This window comes from Podarcis vaucheri, assembly GCF_965113315.1.
Source record: "Podarcis vaucheri genome assembly, chromosome: 1".
NCBI classification, from domain to species: Eukaryota; Metazoa; Chordata; class Lepidosauria; order Squamata; family Lacertidae; genus Podarcis; species Podarcis vaucheri.
Window position 1 is genome coordinate 86854906 of NC_138759.1, and position 19286 is coordinate 86874191.

General features: G+C 46.1%; 1 protein-coding gene across 1 annotated transcript in view; it reads right to left on the reverse strand.

Annotated features, from left to right (window-relative positions):
• LOC309528185 (unconventional myosin-X-like) overlaps nt 1–19286 on the reverse strand; it is a 77494-nt gene that overhangs the window by 4055 nt on the left and 54153 nt on the right. Inside the window, exons 24-39 of the mRNA XM_082215504.1 lie at nt 17301–17340; nt 15124–15906; nt 13316–13439; nt 12252–12495; nt 11347–11442; nt 10887–10980; nt 9034–9089; nt 7440–7582; nt 6185–6379; nt 5300–5457; nt 3664–3787; nt 2515–2812; nt 1663–1870; nt 1324–1460; nt 986–1112; nt 155–604 (exon numbers count right to left, since the gene is read on the reverse strand). Of these exons, the coding sequence (XP_082071630.1) occupies nt 155–604; nt 986–1112; nt 1324–1460; nt 1663–1870; nt 2515–2812; nt 3664–3787; nt 5300–5457; nt 6185–6379; nt 7440–7582; nt 9034–9089; nt 10887–10980; nt 11347–11442; nt 12252–12495; nt 13316–13439; nt 15124–15906; nt 17301–17340 (3277 nt within the window). The remainder of the gene's footprint in view (nt 1–154; nt 605–985; nt 1113–1323; nt 1461–1662; nt 1871–2514; nt 2813–3663; nt 3788–5299; nt 5458–6184; nt 6380–7439; nt 7583–9033; nt 9090–10886; nt 10981–11346; nt 11443–12251; nt 12496–13315; nt 13440–15123; nt 15907–17300; nt 17341–19286) is intronic.

The window sequence follows — 19286 nt, forward strand, 5'->3', positions numbered from 1 at the left end:
CGCCGATTAGCTTGCACCTCCATTCCCTCCCTCACAATCCTCAATCTGTAATAGTGGGGGTAATAAAGTGCAACTGAGATAATAAACATAATCCTCCTGTAGCATCTTTCAAAAGAAGAAGGATTGATACTGAGGCTTCTTGTGTGTCTCTCACCTCCACATCAAAGACAGTGGAGCCATAGCCCGACCATTCCTTCATGATGTTCATGTAGGCCACCATGGCTTGCTGCTGGAGCAGCCCCTGCAGTTTGCACCACTTTTCTGTTATGCTGGCCCGAGCTGCCGACAGCTCCTCTTTCACCCACATCTCCATCATCTGCTCCTCTTCCACCTTTTGCTTCTTCACTGAGCCCGCCTTAAAGCTACGCTTCAGAGTGCCCTCTAGGAAGCTGGTCCGCCTTTTCTCCAGGGCATGGCTGCTGGGACCGCTACTCTTCATGGACTGCAGGATTTTGGACTTCAGCCTCTTCACTGGATAGATGTTGTCCAGGGACCAGGAGATTTTGGAAATATCCCCATAGAGGTACTGCAGCCTCAGAGCAGCCAAGTGCTGCAGTGTCTCCTCTGGACCAGGGAAATGGCCGTCAATGAGACTTTCATGAGCCTGTGAATGGCAGAAGGAGCAATTTTAGTCGTGGGTCTATAAATGTTGTTACTTGCTATTTTGCTGTTCTTTGAAACTTTGGAATTTTAATACTGTACATTGGTATGTTGTAACCAACCTTGGGAGGTAGAAACACTAAAAAGCAGGCAAATAACTTGCTAACTAAAATATGTTTTCCCCCAAAGGCTGTTTGCTTCAAGAGACCATCCCAATGCCTATGCTTACCCCTTTGGAGTTATAATTAAGTGATGTATATTGCCTTATAAGTCAAGATGAACAGCTCAGTGTCCTAATAGCAATGGGCTGTTGCAGGCAAATTCTCTACAACCCTGGCTTGACCCAGCCACCCACCTGCTTATTCTCTCCCATGCGGAGACTTACCTGCTCAAACATGAAAGCAAATTCCACCCCTTCCTTGGGAACGTTTTCAACATCCAAGAAGCAATACAGTTTAAAGTAGAGCTGCCAGTGCCCATCCTCATCCTCCTCTTCCACAGACCCAGCAAGTCTAAAAGACAAGGAAGAAGCTGGTTACCATCTGGTTCGTTGGTTAAGAAGAGCTGGCCTACACGTAGCATCTGTCTCTGAAAACAGCATCTCCGTAGCACCTTGCCATAAGGTCTCAGAGGACTAGCAAAGTGGCAGAAGGCCTTCTTGTTTAGAAAGTATCTGATTCCCCCAATGCTAAACAGCATTCACTATTCCTGTGAAACACCTACCTCTCAAACTTGGCCAGAACATCAGCTACAATCACCCGACTCTCAATGGCCTTGTCCACATGCTTGTTGCGTTCAAAAAGGGCAAACATGTTCCGACTATCTTCCATGGCCAACCCCCGGATCAGCTTCTCTACCACCTACAAAGGGAGGAGAGAGACCACATCACTCCACAAAGGATTTGGTTGCACAAGGAACCTCTCAGACAGATGCAAACAGGTTGGAATAAGAGAGAGAGAGATATATTCCCTCCACTTCCGCTAGTAGAGGCCATCTGAAGCAAGCTGAATGCCCCTTCTTCCCTGGACAACTTTGCCTTGAAAATTCTGCCTTTGTTCTTACCTCTCCAGCGCTGGTATGAGAATTGATGGTAATTTGACAGGAACCTCCTCCGTGGCAGTAGACGGTGGTGGTCATTTCCTCCCGGGTGATGAGGGCCTGTATTTCCTCCTGGGAGGGCACAAACTCCCTGCTCTTGGTTCTTTTCAGTGAATCAGTGATGAACTGAGAATACCGATCTATTTCAGTGCCTGGGAAGAGATCTTTTACTCTGGTTGAGGGAGGGTGAGGAAAGAGAAGAGGTAAATAACATATTGCCATTCTGTCATGAAACAAACTTTGATCTAGCACTGTGTCATTTGTATAGCGAGGCCCAGCCAACTCAAGAGGCTGTGGGCTACCTACGGCCTATGAAGATGTTGCATCACTTAATATAAGCAAATTTCATTCATTTGGACAGAGGTTATTTACTATTTTCTGCCTCTGAGACCAATATTTACACCTTTGTCTAAAAATATCAGGACCAGCTTGGCACTGCTGCTTAGTAGAAAGCAGGTATGAGGGACAGTAGTACAGGAAGCACTGGAGTTTTCACAAAGCAAGGTGGAGGTAAATTAGGGGTGGGTGTCCTCTGCAATGATCTCTAAGGATGCAAGTATTAGGCAAAGGGCCTCCTGTTTTGCATGCAGAAGGTTCCTGGTTCTATCTCCAGCTAGGACTGAATCCTGGAGAGCTGTTGCTCTTCAGTGGAGATAATACTGAGCTAGTCGGACTGATGGGCTGACTCAATATGAAACAGCCTTCCCATGTTTCTATATGTCTGCAGTGACTGGTGCTATGTAATGTATTCCTCAGTGCTCTGGAGTCAGTGAGCTAGCTACAATTGCAGAGAAATTCCTCCAGGATGGTTCTTACCTTCTGAGGTGGAACTTGAGGTAACGGAGGATTCCTCTGCTGGGCAGGAAGGTGCAGCTCATGCAGGTCATCAGCTGCCAGTGGTGAAGGTTCCCCGGTCTGTTGGGCTGTGGCACGTGGTTTGTCTGCTTGATCAGCTGACAGTACACCTCGTCCCGGAGGGGCCGGAGATCATGGCAGGTCTGCAGAATGCCCTGGATAATGGGGATGGGGTCAGAGACTGTCTCGATCTCCTGAAGGGAGTTAAAGATCTTCATTGCTTCGTCCTGGAGGCTGCTGTAGCCTTTCTCTTGCTGCACTGCAGTGGGAGGAGGCGGCACAAACAACAAGGCAGGGAGAAGGCAGTCAGTATGTCCTCCAACTACGGACTGGCCAGCTGGTAGTTCATCACTCCAAGAAACAGGTTTGCTCATGCCCACAACCCAGAGGAGAAAGGGAACTCCTCTGACAATTATCACTACTCAAAGGTCACTTGAGAGACAATCCAATTCCCCCCATTAGAAACGGTTACTTGATAGGGCTATGATTCTGCTCCTTTTTTAATGCACAATTCTTTGCATATCAGCTAGTGAAATCCATTCCACTGGGTAAGTTCACAGCATCTTCCCACTGCTACAGTATTTTTTTATGCATCAGAGTTCGGCCAGAGTCAACACAATAACTCTGATTTATCGTGTAATTCTATGCATGTTTATTAGGATGTAAGGCCCACTGAGACTTACTTCTGAGTCAATGTACACAGAATTCTAGTGCACACTCAGCTAAGAAGTAAGTTGCACTGAAGTTGAACCTACTTTTGAGGAAACATGTACAGTGGTACCTCGAGTTACATACGCTTCAGGTTACACACTCCACTAAGCTAGAAATAGTGCTTCAGGTTAAGAACTTTGCTTCAGGATAAGAACAGAAATCGGGCTCCGGCAGCGTGGCAGCAGCAGGAGGCCCCATTAGCTAAAGTGGTGCTTCAGGTTAAGTACGGACTTCTGGAACGAATAAAGTACTTAACCCAAGGTACCACTGTGTACTGGGTTGCACTGTAAAGCTGGATGACCTTCATCCCGGCAAGATTCTGCCTCAGTCCCATCCTCTCAAAAATTATTCCTTTTGAACCCTTGACATAGCATCCTTGAAAGCTACCAAGTCACTCACAGTTGACCCCAACGTCCCCATATGGCAGTGGTAGCAGCGGTGAGTGCAAGGGGTGCTGGGTGTATCTCAGGATAGGATTCCTCCGGTAGGTCTGTTCTACCACTTCAGGGTTCATGCTGTTCTCCTGAAAGGAAGGGGTGGGCAAGTAGAGGTTACCTTTACAGGGCTTCTCTCTTTCCCTCCAAATATCTAATTGCACTATTAAATGGAAGTGCTCCCAGTCCATTACAGAAGAGATAAAACAACAGTTAAAGGCCGTGTAATGTAAAAATGGCAATTTGGTCAGCAACAGGGGAAACCGCCAAAGCAAGTCCATAGAAGGATTTGGAGATCACTTTATATCACCAAGTATCCAGAGTATGTCAGGCCAACAACAGCCCTCTCATCAAAAGGAATTCTGAATATTTAGAAACACACCATGTTCTGACAGATTCATAATATTGCTTTTCGTTGCTGAATAAAATGTGCATCTACACCCTTCTGCCTATTTTAATCGTGTGTGTGTGTGTGTGTGTAGGGAAACTAACCAAGTGTATATGTATTTCCATCTGTCTACCTGAAAAGTGGGGGCCAAACGGCAAACTTCAGAGAGAAAATTACAAGAGGTGCTTCCTTATAGCTCAGTGGAGGGATCCCTATGATACAAACACATGAAGCTGCCTTCTGTACAGTCAAACTACTGGTTCAGCCAATGTTCTTTATTCTGACCAGCAGCCACCCTCCAAGGTCTGAGAGGTTTTCCTCAGCCCTGATACTGGATATCCTTCTTTCATGGGAGATGTCGGGTATTGTACCAGGGACCTTCTGTATGCAAACACTGTGATCCGCCACTGAGCTATGACTCTCCCATAAAAATGTGCAGCCTTTGGATTATCCTGCACGTATGAATGTGCCTTAACACACTATTCCCACTGAAAGAGGGATCAGAGTCCTTGGTAGAATACAGACCTACTACTTAAGAATTAATAGACCCTGTCCTTTGCGTATGTTACATTCTTGCTTTTGATTATTCCAACATGTGTGCAGAGAGAAATTGTATACCTAGAAGAGGGGCAGGAAGAAAGGGAAAGTGCCAAGGGACAGCTCAGCTTCTGAACTGAGTAGAATGATGCAAATAATGGGAGGGAAGCTCAAATACCTGGGTATTTACACAGACATGAGCAAATTGGCTGTATATGAAGAGAGCAAGGAAAGCTCATTTGCCTTAATATCTTAAACCTGTGAGTATAAGGAGATCCTAGTAATCTGGATATAGAGCTTATAAAGGACCCCTTTACTCTGGGGTTGCAGCACTCATCTCGCTTTACTGGCTGAGGGAGCCGACGTTTGTCCACAGACAGTTTTTCCGGGTCATGTGGCCAGCATGACTAAGCTGCTTCTGGCGAAACCAGAGCAGCGCACGGAAACGCTGTTTACCTTCCCACCAGAGCGGTACCTATTTATCTACTTGCACTTTGATGTGCTTTTGAACTGCTAGGTGGGCAGGAGCAGGGACTGAGCAACAGGAGCTCACCCCGTCATGGGGATTCGAACCGCCATCCTTCCGATCAGCAAGCCCAAGAGGCTCAGTGGTTTAGACCACACCGCCACCCGCGTCCCTCATACTCATGTGCAATTAAGAGTTAGAGGCACTTACTCTAATGTCCCGAATCAGCTGCTGCGTGGGTGTTTCAATGGGAACCTTGCTGTCAATGACTCCTTGGATGGCAGAGACCCAGCGCATGGCTTCATTCAACAGCTTTGTGTAGAGCCGATACGAGTGCTTTCTGCCATGCACAGTGATGTTCCAGTAGCCTGAAGGCACAAACAGAAACAGGCAACTACTGCCCAATCTTGGAGTAATTGAGATGGCAAATGATACAGCGAGAGAGAAAAGTGTGAGCTGGCAGAGGCCAGATCCTGATGGCAATGTTGACTGCACTCTATCAGCTGCTCATGACATGATTCAGTTGCCGTGTGATCTAAACTGGCCAATGGCACCCAAAGGGGTCTACAGAAAGCCAGATATTCCTTTGTGCACTTGATTGGCTTGGCCCATGGAGCACCAACTTAACCCCACAGGACTCACTCTGTGCCATCATTCCCATGACACAAATGCTATTTCACTCCAAAGAAACCAGCAAATTAAATGTTATGGTTTATAGGATGAACAGAGTCAGTCCAGAAATTCTCTTCGGGCCTTAGCAACTATGAATGCAGAACAGACACAGGCATATGAACATGTGATCTGCATCATACAAAGTCCAGCCATGGTCCCATCTATCCCAATACTAGCAGCTGGTCTCTCAGGCAGAGATTCTCCCAAGCACTGATGCTGGATCCTTTGAAATGAGGATTGAAGCTGGGACCCTCTACACGCAAAATACAGACCCTCCCCAGTCTGCCAGGACGGTGTCCTATTACAAATGACCAAAATGATATTCCACACATTTATAGCTCTGCACAAAATGGTAAAGAATGGCAACGAACACTCAGAGAAGGACACAGTGGCACACAAAGAACACCTTTCCCCCTTCCTTACCTGTTTCTTTGAAGACCCTTTCGTCAGGCTGGACCACTGAGCAGAGGCTGTTCAGCACCAGTGTCCCCAGCTTGGTGGCTGTGCGCTCAGACGATTTGTAGTAATCAAGGGCAGTGTTGGTCAGCACAAACCAGCGTTTCTTCACCTTCAGGGAAGAGGTCTTGCTACTGCTCTGGACCTCCTTATGAAGCCAGCCTGATGGGAAAGAGGGACAACAGGGCCCAATGGAATTGAAATTCAAGAAATAGAGTTTGCTCTCCTGCTAACGGGATGCTGCTGGAGACTTTCAAATTCCTGTTCCTTTCTTTTAAAGAACAGAGGAAGGAGGAGGCACAATTCAGTCTAAACCTTCACCTCCCCCAGCTGACTTCCTGACTTCACTATCAGAGTATGCATTGCAAAGAAAGAAAGAAAGAAAGAAAGAAAGAAAGAAAGAAAGAAAGAAAGAAAGAAAGAAAGAGTTTAGGTAACACTTCAACCACCCAAAGAGCTTTTAATGAACCATGTTTGGCGTTTGTGTTTGGAGGGAAGTGAGGGGGCGGGAGGAGACTGCTTGGGGTACAGAATGTTAAGGCAAGTGGGAGAGGGCAGCTGAAGCATGTGCTGAATGATGGTTGGGGTGGTGGGTGGGAATTTTGACAGTTGAGAGAGCGATGACAGGATCAGCATTTAATTACTGGGATGAATCACAGTCACCTCAAACTTCAGTCTGTTTACATTGTTCCTCAGATTAAATACTCTGCTGCTAACCCTGTCAGTGAAACCCACACTTAAAGGGTGTGAATACATACCTCAGTTCTTAACACTTATACACTGCTGTCAGAACATTAAGACTATGGTGGCTTCATCTTAGTAAATCCTTACAAGCATCCTGCAATGCCAATATGAACAGGTGGGGATGAGGCAAAGAAAGCCGCAAACTTGCCCATGGCCACCTAGAGAATTCCTGGATGAGGGGAGATTTGAACTGGAGGCTTTCTCATCACCGCATGTTATGAGCCACTCTACTGCATCAGTTCTCACGGTCATCATCAGCTTCATATCCCATTTATAAAGTGGGAAATGCCATTATCACTTTGGAAGAGTGAGCTGTGCCATGACTGTAGCAACTAGTGCTATGGTGAGATAGGCTGCCTTGAAGGCCAGCCAACGGCTTATTTGTATTATTAACACCACTGGGGCAAGGAGGGTACTGTTTAGGTGTTCTGCCTCAGGCACAATATATTCAGCCAGCTCTTTCATCTTGCCTTCATACCTCTCACAAGAAACTCCTGCCCATCGACCCGGGATTCGCCTTTGGGCTTCTGCAGGAGGGAGATCCAGTGGTGCATCTCTTCAGGGATGTCACTGTTGCAGTGAATGACTCTATTTGCTGTGATGATCACAAAGGAGTTTGGCCTGAAAAATCACCATCTTTCAAAATTAGTATCTCGTCGTCAACATCATCATCAATATTAATATTTTCCCAAAGCCGCAACACAAATCTGTTTGTTTTTTGCCCAGACACAAGGTGAGCAAGAAGAAAACATGTGAAGGTTAGGCTAGACACAGAAACACATTGATTTTGCTCTCCTTTTCAAGGATGCAAGTCAGATTACTGCTTCAGATGCAACTTTAAAACTATGGAAGCGCTTAGTGTTTGCCACGTCCAGAAAAACTACTATTCTGGAAGAAATGGGCATGTGTCGTGGGGAAGAGGGAGAAGTGTATGAGATGTCTGATTTGGCCACAGTGACAGATGTCTTAGTTGCATCCAGTTTGGATTACTCTAACACACTCTACGTGGGGCTGCCTTTGAACAGTACTCCGAAACTTCAACTGGCTCCAAAAGCTACAGCCAGATTGTTGACAGGGGCTGGTTATAGGGAGCAGACGACTTCCTTGCAAGAACGGCTCCACTAGCTACAGGTCTGTTTCCAGGCACAATTCAGAGTGCGGGTTATTACCTATATAGCACCACATGGCTTATGCCCAGGCTGTCTGAAGGACCTTACTGACCCATACAAACCTGCCTGGGTCTTGAGGTGAGGCCCTTCTCCTGGCATGCATGGTGGGGACATGGGTGTGGGCCTTCTTGGTGGCTGCTCCCAGTCTCTGGAACTCCCTCCCTAGAGATGCTAGACTGGCTCCTTGTTGCCTTTGCACTGGCAGGTAAAGGCTTTCTTATCCCAACAGGCTTTTGGGAACTGACTGCTCTTAATTAAATTAAAGGGCTGGTGCCATGCTGTTTTGATTGTAATTACTGGTATGCCTTAAACAGATTTTATATATGTATATAGTTTTCATTATTGATTAAAAAAAAATGTTTTTAGTGGTTCTTGTTTCTATCTGTAAGCTGCCTTGAGTCCCAGCAGGGAGAAAAGCGGGGTATAAATAAATAATAATAATAATAATAATTAACAACAAAAATGATGGTAATATATAAGGGAAAGCACCCCACAGGATGGTACTGTGGCATAAAAGCAGCCATCTCTCTGCGGAGCACACACAACTTTAGCTCATAGGGCAGGTAGTATGTAGTTGCACACACTTTCCTGAAGTATGAAACACCCAGCGCTCGAGAACCCAAACCCACAGCAACTAGACTTTATTAAGAGGAAAGCAAATGCTTCAAGGAGCTTCTGGAGCCAATGGCCAGTCACTAAAAATAAACACAGCCATTTGGGAGATATTTATACTGGCTGGAGGCATTTTAAGTAGCTCCTTATCTGTTGCATTTATATTTACTCAAATATGCAGTAGATGGATTTAAATATTTCCCCCTGTTACACAATTGTTGCTGCACCAAAAATATTTGAAAATCACAAAACGAAAAAGCACACACAAAGAGGAACTCAGCTGTCGCTTACCTGTCAGGATTGTCAGAAGCACAGACTGAGTCTATGAGCCCCACGTCCAGGGTACCCTTTAAAACAACAACAAAAAATGGAACAAACTTCTAGATATATGCAAGATCCAGTTCCTACCATTCTGTCCCAGTCCAGTTTGATCCACACATAGGCACCCACTATTTATTGCTTTTAAATTCATCTTGCTTTCCCCCCTGCGGTTTTAAACTGATTTTTAGCTGTTTTTATTATCTTTTGTACATCACATCGGGATGTTTGTGGAAGCCAGCAGCAACAACAATATACGATGTGGCTCTGCAATTAGAAGTAGGCCGCATTCGTACAGTGGTGCCCCGCAAGACAAATGCCTCGCAAGACCGAAAACCCGCTAGACGAAAGGGTTTTCCGTTTTGGAGGTGCTTCGCAAAACGAATCTCCTATGGGCTTGCTTCGCAAGACGAAAATGTCTTGCGAGTTCCTGCAGGGTTTTTTCCCTTCCCCCCCCCTTTTCCCAAGCCGCTAAGCCACTTATCAGCTGATCCGCTAAGCCCGCTAATAGCGCTAAGCCGCTAATGGGCTTGCTTCGCAAGACGGAAAAAACCGCAAGACGAAGAGACTCACGGAACGGATTCTTTTCGTCTTGCGAGGCACCACTGTAATTGTTGGTGTCACCAGTGAACATGTTGAGTCCCTAAGTGCACCCCTTTACTTTCTCCTAGAGGGCAACTTTCCTCAACCTGTGGCCCTCCAGATGCTTTGGACTACAACTCCCGTTAGCCTGAAACAGCATGGTCAGTGAAGAGAGAAGATGGGACTGTAATCCCAACATCTGGAGCTCCTGTAGGAATGAATGACTGTGTGGATCAAAAACCTCTGACCTCTATGGATGACCAGGTTCCAATGTGTGCCAGGGGTGAGACATGGCACTCCCCCTCCCCATAAGTCCTTATACCAGTGTGTGAATGAGCTCTCTTTGTATGTATGTGTGCTTACATTTATCTTATCTAGACATACACACACACACTGTAAAATCGAAGAAGCATCGGGGAAGATACCTCCAAGGGGAAAAGTACCAGCTAGCATGGGGTTAGTTTCCCGTTGCAGATTTAGAATGCGTCTCCCACACATGTCTTGCTAGATCCCAATCTGCTGTTCTGATTAGCAGTGATCAGTACAGCCCCAGTACGGCATGCAAGGGTCAGATATGCTGATTCAGTTATCTGTAACGTAACACCTTCTGTCTGGAAGCACCCTGAAACGCACCCTAACAACTTCAAGCATTCTGCCATCAAGAGTGGAATTTCAAAAGCCCACCTTCCCCTTCCATTTGCAAGCTACAGTTCCTGGGCACAGTCCACCTTTGACGGTATTCTTGGTTTGGTGTCAGGCCCTAAATGAAGACATATTTGCTCTGGCTTTATTAACAAAATGGGGCTCCCGTATCCCTTCCCCCTAAGCAGTTCTTTGAGGTTGACAGTCCTGGAGGGTTGGTCACCTCTCCAAATGACACTTGGTGTACACACTACTCCCCACAAAGATCTTCCTGGCATTGATCATAATCCCTTTGCCCAAATCCTGCTTCAGATATGTCCTTTGCCCACCACACCTGCCATCAAACTAGTTAGGGGCATTAAATCCTTCAGGCAGCCTCCCTTTTATTTCAAACTCAGTTCTGTAAAAGGGTGCCCATGAAGAACTCGCCTGCCGTTTACTGATGAACACAAGAAGAGCCCAGCTTCTGGATCAGGCCAACGGCCCGTCTAGTCCTGCATCTCGTTCTCAGTGGACAACCAAATGCCTAGGAACATCCTTCATCAGCTGCTAGGCAGCCAGAAGAGTGAGAGTTTCAGGGGTCCACTTGACCCACCACTCACCACAGCATTCTTGGGGTTGGCTTGTTCATCCTGCATCTCTCTCAGCTGCTGCTCTGTAGCACTGTGCACACGGCTCAGGACATTAAACCAGTCACTGTTAAGAAAGACAGAAGCAGAAGACACTTTAAAAAAAACCCGTATATATTTATTACTGAAATGGTTAATTTTTAATAGTTTAGAATACTATAATTAACATGCAGTTGTATACAAAGCATCATAGAGGTAATTAAATATATTTACTAATACCAATAACATCATACAAAGATTGAAACAATGACCTGATAACATGTATATCATGATTCATCTTCTACTCTCCTGCCTTTCCCTATTTTTATAACTGCTTCTCTATTTAGAGCACAACATCATGGGAGGGGTGTTGCTTCCAGCTTTCCCACCCCTCGCCTTGGGAAAAAGCAGAAACCTTTTAAGAAAAACACACACCTATCCCTGCATCCCCTACCTGGCATCCTCTGGTGATTCTGCCACTATGTGGTAAACTCGATCACTTGTCACAATATCAAGGGCATTCTCTTTCTCGTGAATATCCACAATCTCCCTGAAAAACAACAAGTGTGAAGAACCAGGATGAAAAAGCAGCTTGTCTTATGTTTGGCATCCATCTCTATTGGCCTGCCTGGTCTCAAGGAGGCTCAGCGCTTCCCTGATCTCTTGAAAATACTTGAGAACAAGGAAGCAACAGCACCCAAAGACAAAGTAAGGTGACAGGCTGGTGTGGGAATGAGGGTACTGCCTACTGCACCTAGAGACCACCTTTGGGGGCTGTGTTGATAAGGATCCACTGCAAGGGCAACATCACTGAAAATACTTTTAATGTGGGCAAAGAGACAGCTAAACCAATTCAAGTTCAATAGTACTGACAAGAGAGGCCAGGGGGAGTGCACAAGAATGTGGGGCAAAATTCGCTGCAAGAAAATTCTCAAACCAGTCCTAAGTAGGCCCATGCAGGTGGGGGGGGGAACAGTCAGTTGCACTTTTCACAGGCCTCAGAGGGCTAAACAGGCTGGGGGATACCACCAGGGGCCTGCCAGACTTAAGCTATCATGCCAAGAACAAGACTCCCGCCCCAGGCCTCAAACAAGCTCTGCATGGGCCTGGTCCTAGAGCGTCATTATGCATGCAGGACTGACACTGAAGCTTTAAAAATAGCCCTTGCACCCAGGTAAAGGGCTCTAAGGCCCCACCCTCTCTAACAGCCTCAGGCCTAAAGATGTCCCACAGGACTTAAGGAGTCAAACAATTTCCCCTCAGGCCCAGGTTGTTAAGGATTCCCCAAACATCTCCTGTTACCAATCAATATTGATACTGATTTATCCCTAGGGTTACAGACACAACAGTGTCCCATACTTGGCCTTCCTGATGTCAATCGTCCCTTTCAGCTTCTCTTCACTGTCGTTCTCAAAGTACATCAGCTTGGCCTCTCTCAGCACAAACCAGCGCCGTTTCCAATTCCGGCGAGACAGCGTGGACATGCCTCCCCCCTTCTTGTAAAGCCAGCCTGACTTCAAGGCCTCTTGCTTGGCTCGAAACCACATGAAAGCCTCGTTCTTCAGGACACACCAGCGCCGTCTCCAGGGGTTCATCAGGCCCCCTTGCAAGAAAGAGAAAAGAGACACAGTCAAAGTTACTGCACCACCAGAATGTCCCCATCCTGCACTCCACAAGCACCTGACAAAGACAGTGGCAGGTGTATCTTCCTGCCCTTGGCCGTAACAGTTCCCTGAAAAATGTGGGGCCTCCTGTAGACACAGAATGCTAACATGCAAAAGCAATGCACAAGTTTATCACAGTGGCATTAGCTGCAACGTACAGCGAGGCAGCGGTTGCCTTTTTGTATTACTACCTCCCCCTACAACCCTAAAAATACAACATCCTGGTCTGCCAGTTACCAAAGTAAAATTGGGAGTGGGGAGGTAAATGTGTGTACTTGCACAAGCCCTCACAAAACTGGCATGAGATATTTTGTTACCTGAAGTGAGGCCCAAATGGTTCCTCCTCCCACCCCACTAAGACCAGTATCTTTTTTATAAATGCAAATTTTGTAGCCTCAAGCTTTAATTTCATTTATCCACCCCCTTACTACTACCCCAAATACTGCTTCACAGTGCTGCCAGATCACTTCAAGCATATTCCACAACAGGGCCTCTGCCATCTCTAAAAACTGTTATCATCTGTACATGCCCATTAAGACCCAACACTTGGGACTGGATATCACAGCCTTTATGTGGATGCCAATGCAAAGCAACCAAGGTCCCTTCTAATCCCTCCTTGACAAAAAGCCTTACTGACTTGATCTTGGAAATGAAGAAGAACAAAACAGCAAAACAGGGAGCAAATACTGAGGGGAGATGAGAGGGGATTAGGGAGCAGGGGGAAATGGCTTAGCTTAGGGGACTGACCAAGCTGCTTACCTTTCATGTAGAGATAGCTGTGAAAATAGGCTGGGCCCGATCCATTGAGCACAGTGACCCGGCTGCTGCAGAATTCTTCATCCGTGTCCATATAAGCATCCCCTTCATCCTCACTGTCTAGAAACTGGAGGCAAAAAGAACGGTTACGCTCCAGAAACAAAGCAGCACAACCTGCCAAGTCCTATCGCACTTCCACTACAGATCTGAGTGCTGAGCTGGCCAGGCAGTATGATAACCATACAGAAGCAGGAATGATCTAAAGTGGGTGAGTGATTTCAAGGCAAAGGCCAAAACCTGCCATACTCAGTTGCCAACATGTGGACTTTGGCCTCTATTTCCATTTGGGAACTATCTGCTTTAAGAACCTCCAATTTTCTATTGCAATAGTTCTCCGATGTTCAGCCAAATGCATTCTGGCCATCTCAGCTTCTGTCTCTCTCTCATTATCCCCCTTCTGGGGGGGGGGCAGTCTAACCCCCTTCTGCAGCAGATCATGTGAAAAGCTACAACTTTACACACAACCTAACACACACATACACAATATGTCCTTATGGGCAGCACAAAGGGGTGAACTGCCATTCTACATGGGATAGCTTCTAAAGTATATGAACTCCCTTTTTAAGATCACCCCCAAAAGGTTCATACAATGAGTGTGTTCTCGGGATGGTGGCTGTTGTGTGCATGATTAATCGGGTCAAACAATATCCAGTAAGTGCCCTTGTAAATCTGGCAGATACAAATACCCATACAGTAATTGTAGCTGCAAGTAATGCACCAATACCAGGCACAAAATCCATATTCCAACATATATTAAAAACATACAAATGTGCATGAAGATGTGAAGAACAAAAGGGAAATGTGCATATGTGGGATGCATATGCAAACATATGCGCACAGACATACCAGTTGTGCAAGTAAGCTTTTAGTATCACACAGAAAAATACAAACATGGCAGAAAATGGGTAAAGTAACCAATAGCTTAAGGCAGTCAATGTGGTTTCCTCTGAATGTTTTTGGACTACAACTTCCAGCATCCCTGACCATTGAGCCGTGCTGGCTGAGGCTAATGGGAGCTGGAGGCCAAAGGCTACCCCTGGGTTAAAGGAAACACAACACAATGGATTTTAACACTTAAGAACAAAACAAAATCCTGTGCCTATATTTTATTATTTATATCCTGCCTTTCTTCCATTATATTTGTATCCTGCCTTTCTTCTATGATGGAACTCAAGGCAACACACACAGTTCCCTGGAAGTCTCCCATCCAGGCATTGCCCAAGCCCAGAACTTCTTGGCTTCATCCAAGCTATTGCATCCTGTACCTTCAAAACCACATCCTGAGACAAGGGAAGACTGAAAAAGTTCCAAGGTCAGCTTGCAAGAAGAAGTGGAGTTCTTTAGGAATTAGTCTTGGGACTTATTTTATTCACTACATTTTCCCCCTTTCTTTTTTGTTTGCAACTTTGATTGCAAACAGGAAGAGTGTGGATTAAATTTTCCAATGAAACCAAGCTGGGAGATGCCTATGAGAGACCACAAGGATTGGACAGTTATGCAAGATGAAACTAGGCAAGCCTATGGATGGGAGGGAGCAGAAATGTGTTCACAAGCATCATGATGAAATGCAATGGCTGTGAATGTGGACTGAAGAAAACAAGTGCCTTTTAACCCCAAGGAGCATGCTAACACAAGGAGTTAACACAAGAGAGCACTGAGGTGCCAAACGTGCACAGGAAAGATAAAAAGAAAAACACACTTCCTGCTTCAGAGCAGGATCTGTTTTTCACTTCAAGGCAAACGGCCCTTACCGAGTCTAAGCTGCCGCGGTTGGAGTCCATGCCGTTGCTGTGGGAATTGCGCGAGGCCTCCTCCCCATTCAGGGGCTCAGCGGACGTGCTGCCAGCCTCTCCGCTGCCATCAAACTCCTCATGGTCATAGTCAGACTCCACATCTGGAGGCAAGCTGTAAATTGGCTCTTCTGAGTCCCCATTGTCACTCTGCAGGATTTCCGAGGCTGATTGGTAGATGCTTTCCATAGGCTGCTCCTTCTGGGGGCTTGCAGATCTCTCTGTGGAAAGACACAGAGTGTTGCCCTCCTCGTTCTCTCCCTTCCTAGGCACTGGCATATTCGGAGAAGCATCTTCCTCGGAGTAATAGTTGTCACTGGTTCTGGTGCTGCTGTCCTGGTTCAGGAGACTTGGGCTGGGAACTGGTGGTCCCTCTTCATCTGCAGGAAAGCCCTCGTCTTCTTCTTCCTCAGCCAGGGGAGCTACAAGGCTGCATTCAATGTTGAGGGTCCCTTCGTTGGACAGAGAGTGCTCGAAGCCTTGCACGCTCTCATCCAAATTCCCAAAATCCAGCAGCTCCAGGAACTCCTGCGCGACCCTGGACGCCTCCTTCTCCAGCCTCTGGATCTCCTCTTCCCGCTGCCGCTTTATCTCGTTCTTGGTGTTCTCACAGGTGATGTGGTCAGTCTTCTGCTGCCACTGCAGCTTCTCAATCTCCCTCTCCAGTCGCAGGATCTCTTCCATCTGACGCTGCTCCTCTTCCTGTAAAGGCTGGTCTTCCTCTTGGGTCCTTAGCGCCTCCATCTGAAAGAAAGGGTCACCCAAAGGGGCACAGATGACAGACTTTCAAAGATCAGCCTTAATGGAGTCACAGTAACAGATCTGAGAAAGCAGGTGCGTGCATGGCGGCCAAGTGGCACTTCCCTCTGCTCCCTGCATGTGCAACATTTCTTCTAATTGTTCTAAGGCATGAGAAGAGCCAATGGCCCATCTAATCCAGAATCTTGTTCTCTCAAAAGTGACCAACCAAATGCCCATGTCAAGCCTGCAAGCAGGACTTGAGTGCAATAGCACTCTCTCACTCCTTGTGATCCTAGCAACTGGTATTCAGAGGCATACAGCCTCTAACAGTGGCTGGAGATGGGTCTTACTTAAAAAAACCCAACCTGTTTGATGAGGTACTCATGGGACAAAAGAACTAAGCATCTGTACTGTACACCATGGGAAGCAAAGGCTCTCACAGGCACTTCCAACTCGCTTAAAAGGCTATGGTCTATCTCCAAGCCAAGCCAAGTGACAATAGGCTGGATTCAAATGTGCCTTGGATGGAAGTGTCTTTGATCCACCAGAAGATCTCATTAATGAACAGGGGTCAGTGGGGAAGTCTTTTGCTGATTCCATCTCTCAGCTGCAGTCCCCTCACCATTTTGAAAAAAGGGGCCATTGAGCCTGTGTCTGGTTCAAGGGGGAAATTTCCACTGGCACCAATGCAAGCTTTCATTCAGAGACGAATAGCAGCAGCCGCCCCCTGTATTTTTTAATGGGACTGTGGCACAAAAGAAAGAGGTAAACCCGCCGTCCCACATGCCACATTGATAACCCTGATCAGGATTCCACAGCAGCTGACATTTACACATTCCGCTATATTTGCACAACTATGGGTTGTACCCGGTGTTTGCAGAATGCAGTTCTGTTTATTACAGTACTTTGAAACTGTCCTCAATCTAGATGACACTGTACCGCCGTTCCTAGGATCAAGCTACATGTAACACTCAACATCTAGGGACATATCCAACACTTTTCTTCTGCTCATGCAACAAACCTCTGCTTTTGCAATTGGACTTCCCCATCTGCTCCTTGCACCCCCCCCCAAATCTGCTCCAGAGGGTCCCCCAACCTTCTGGAGAAGATTTTGAAGATGTGCGATGAGCTTCAAGGAAGAGGAGAGGAGAGGGAAGTTCTGTTGTGCAAGTTGATGCCTGTTGGCATACAACCCTAGGTGTTTATATTACTTTATAGGAGTGGAGCGTCATCTAGACTGAGGACAGAGTCACCGTAACAGCATAGCACTGCATTCTGCAAACAGTACCTTGGATTAGCTTGTAAAGAGGGAAAGGTCAAGCAACAAAGATCACCTTCGTATTCTGCTTAGTATTCTGAAATGAGAGGCATATAATGGGAGTCATAATGGAACACACCTGAGCCATCTGCAGTGCTGCTTCAAGCTGCTCTTTTTCTCTGTTCAAAAACAAAGAACAAACTCATCAATAAAATCTACAGTCCAGCTTGCCATGAAAATTTGCTGAAATCAATAAGTTTTAAATAACACTGCTGCCTCAGTCATTTGCATTCAGATCAAAAATTTTGTGAGCTGTAACAAAGCCTTTAAAGTTAAACCAAGGGAAATTATTATATTAATGAAATGCTTGGGTTTTCAGTTCTGGTAAGGCTTCAGAACAGATGCTGACTGCTATTGAACACATATGGAACAACAATTCACACTGCAGAATGCACGTGGAGGGAAATGGAGGCTGCCTCACAGTGGATAAAAAATGTCATATGAACATACTCTTTAGTCAGAAGGTCAGCGGTTTGAATCCCTGCGATGGGGTGAGCTCCCATTGCTCAGTCCCTGCTCCTGCCAACCTAGCAGTTCAAAAGCACATCAAAGTGCAAGTAGATAAATAGGTACCGCTCTGGTGGGAAGGTAAACGGCATTTCCGTGCGCTGCTCTGGTTCGCCCGAAGCAGCTTAGTCATGCTGGCTACATGACCCGGAAGCTGTACGCCGGCTCTCTCAGCCAGTAAAGCGAGAAGAGAGCTGCAACCCCAGAGTCGGCCGTGACTGGACCTAACGGTCAGGGATCCCTTTACCTTTAAAGTAGCTGAAGGCACCCTCTTCCCATAGGACAGCCAGATTATCTCAGGCTTGGTTTAATTTGAGGTGTGCAGCTGTGTCAAGACTTCCCCGGCTCTCCCCTCTTGTGACTGAGGAACAAGCTAAGAAACTGGACAGAGTGGAATGGAGGCAAGGTCACACTGAAGACTCCTGATTGACCACAAAGCCAAGAAAAGGGAATTGGAGGCTGGACTTCTAGAATAAATAAATAATGTGGGATCCGAAACTGTGTTTTTAAAGAAAAGTATTATGCAATAGTTTCCCTCAAGAAGAAGCCTTCTAAAAATACACAACTTCCTAAAGTCACATATCATTTTCCAAGGGTAAAAGTAATAACTTGGCTGGTAATCATCACTTCATTATTATTAGAGCTGTTGACTGTGGTAACATATATGGAACAGTGTTAGGCGCATACACAATTAAAAAAACCCAATACCTATATAATGTATTTTTTAAAAAAGCTCACTGCAAATGGGTGTATGTCAAGGACAGAGAAACTGTACACATTATTAATAATTATAAATTAAATTTCTGTAGCAATTGTTCAATCTTCCCTGGCTGACCTACAAACAAGAAAATATTAAAAACATGGTACTGCTGTTTTAATGAGGTGGTTTTTCCCACAAGGTTATATTGACATGCTACTGCTGCTGTGTTATTTTATTGTTGTGCTACTTGGAGGTTTTGCGTCAAATAAAAAGTAATTTAGAAACCATACACCCTTATTTATTTCATAAAATTTATGTTTATAGAAAGTAGGATCATAGTGTTAGAAGGAAGCAGTTACTACCACTGCGTTGCAACCTGTGGCGCTCACCCTTGTAGTCCTGAACCAGCCACCTGCAATGATGTCCTGCGACAACCTCAGAGCCTAGCGCTTAGTCGTCCTTTCAGCCCAGAGACTAAAAGACATGCCCAGGTGCGCTGCTTTGAGGCTTCCAAATTCTGCAGAGTCCAGATATTCAGGAAGCTTCAGACCACCTTGGCCTACCTGGCTCACAGGGACCAGAGCAAGTTGTGCAACCTCCATAGCTAGTCTCTTGTGCCGAGTATAGGAGTGCCCCAAAGGAAAAAGTCCCAGCTTAGTGGTATCATCCAGATGAGCCCTATCATTAGCACTGTGTGTTGTACAATTCTCACTAAGCATGGAATTTAGTATCAGCTTGCAGCTATAAAGGAGTGAGGTTGGGCTCAAAAAAGAATGCACGAAGTAACTGGTGAAATCTGCAAAGGCAGAGAGGGTGTTGGGTAATGTTTCCAATAGTCAGGAGGCGGGGCTTCAGGGC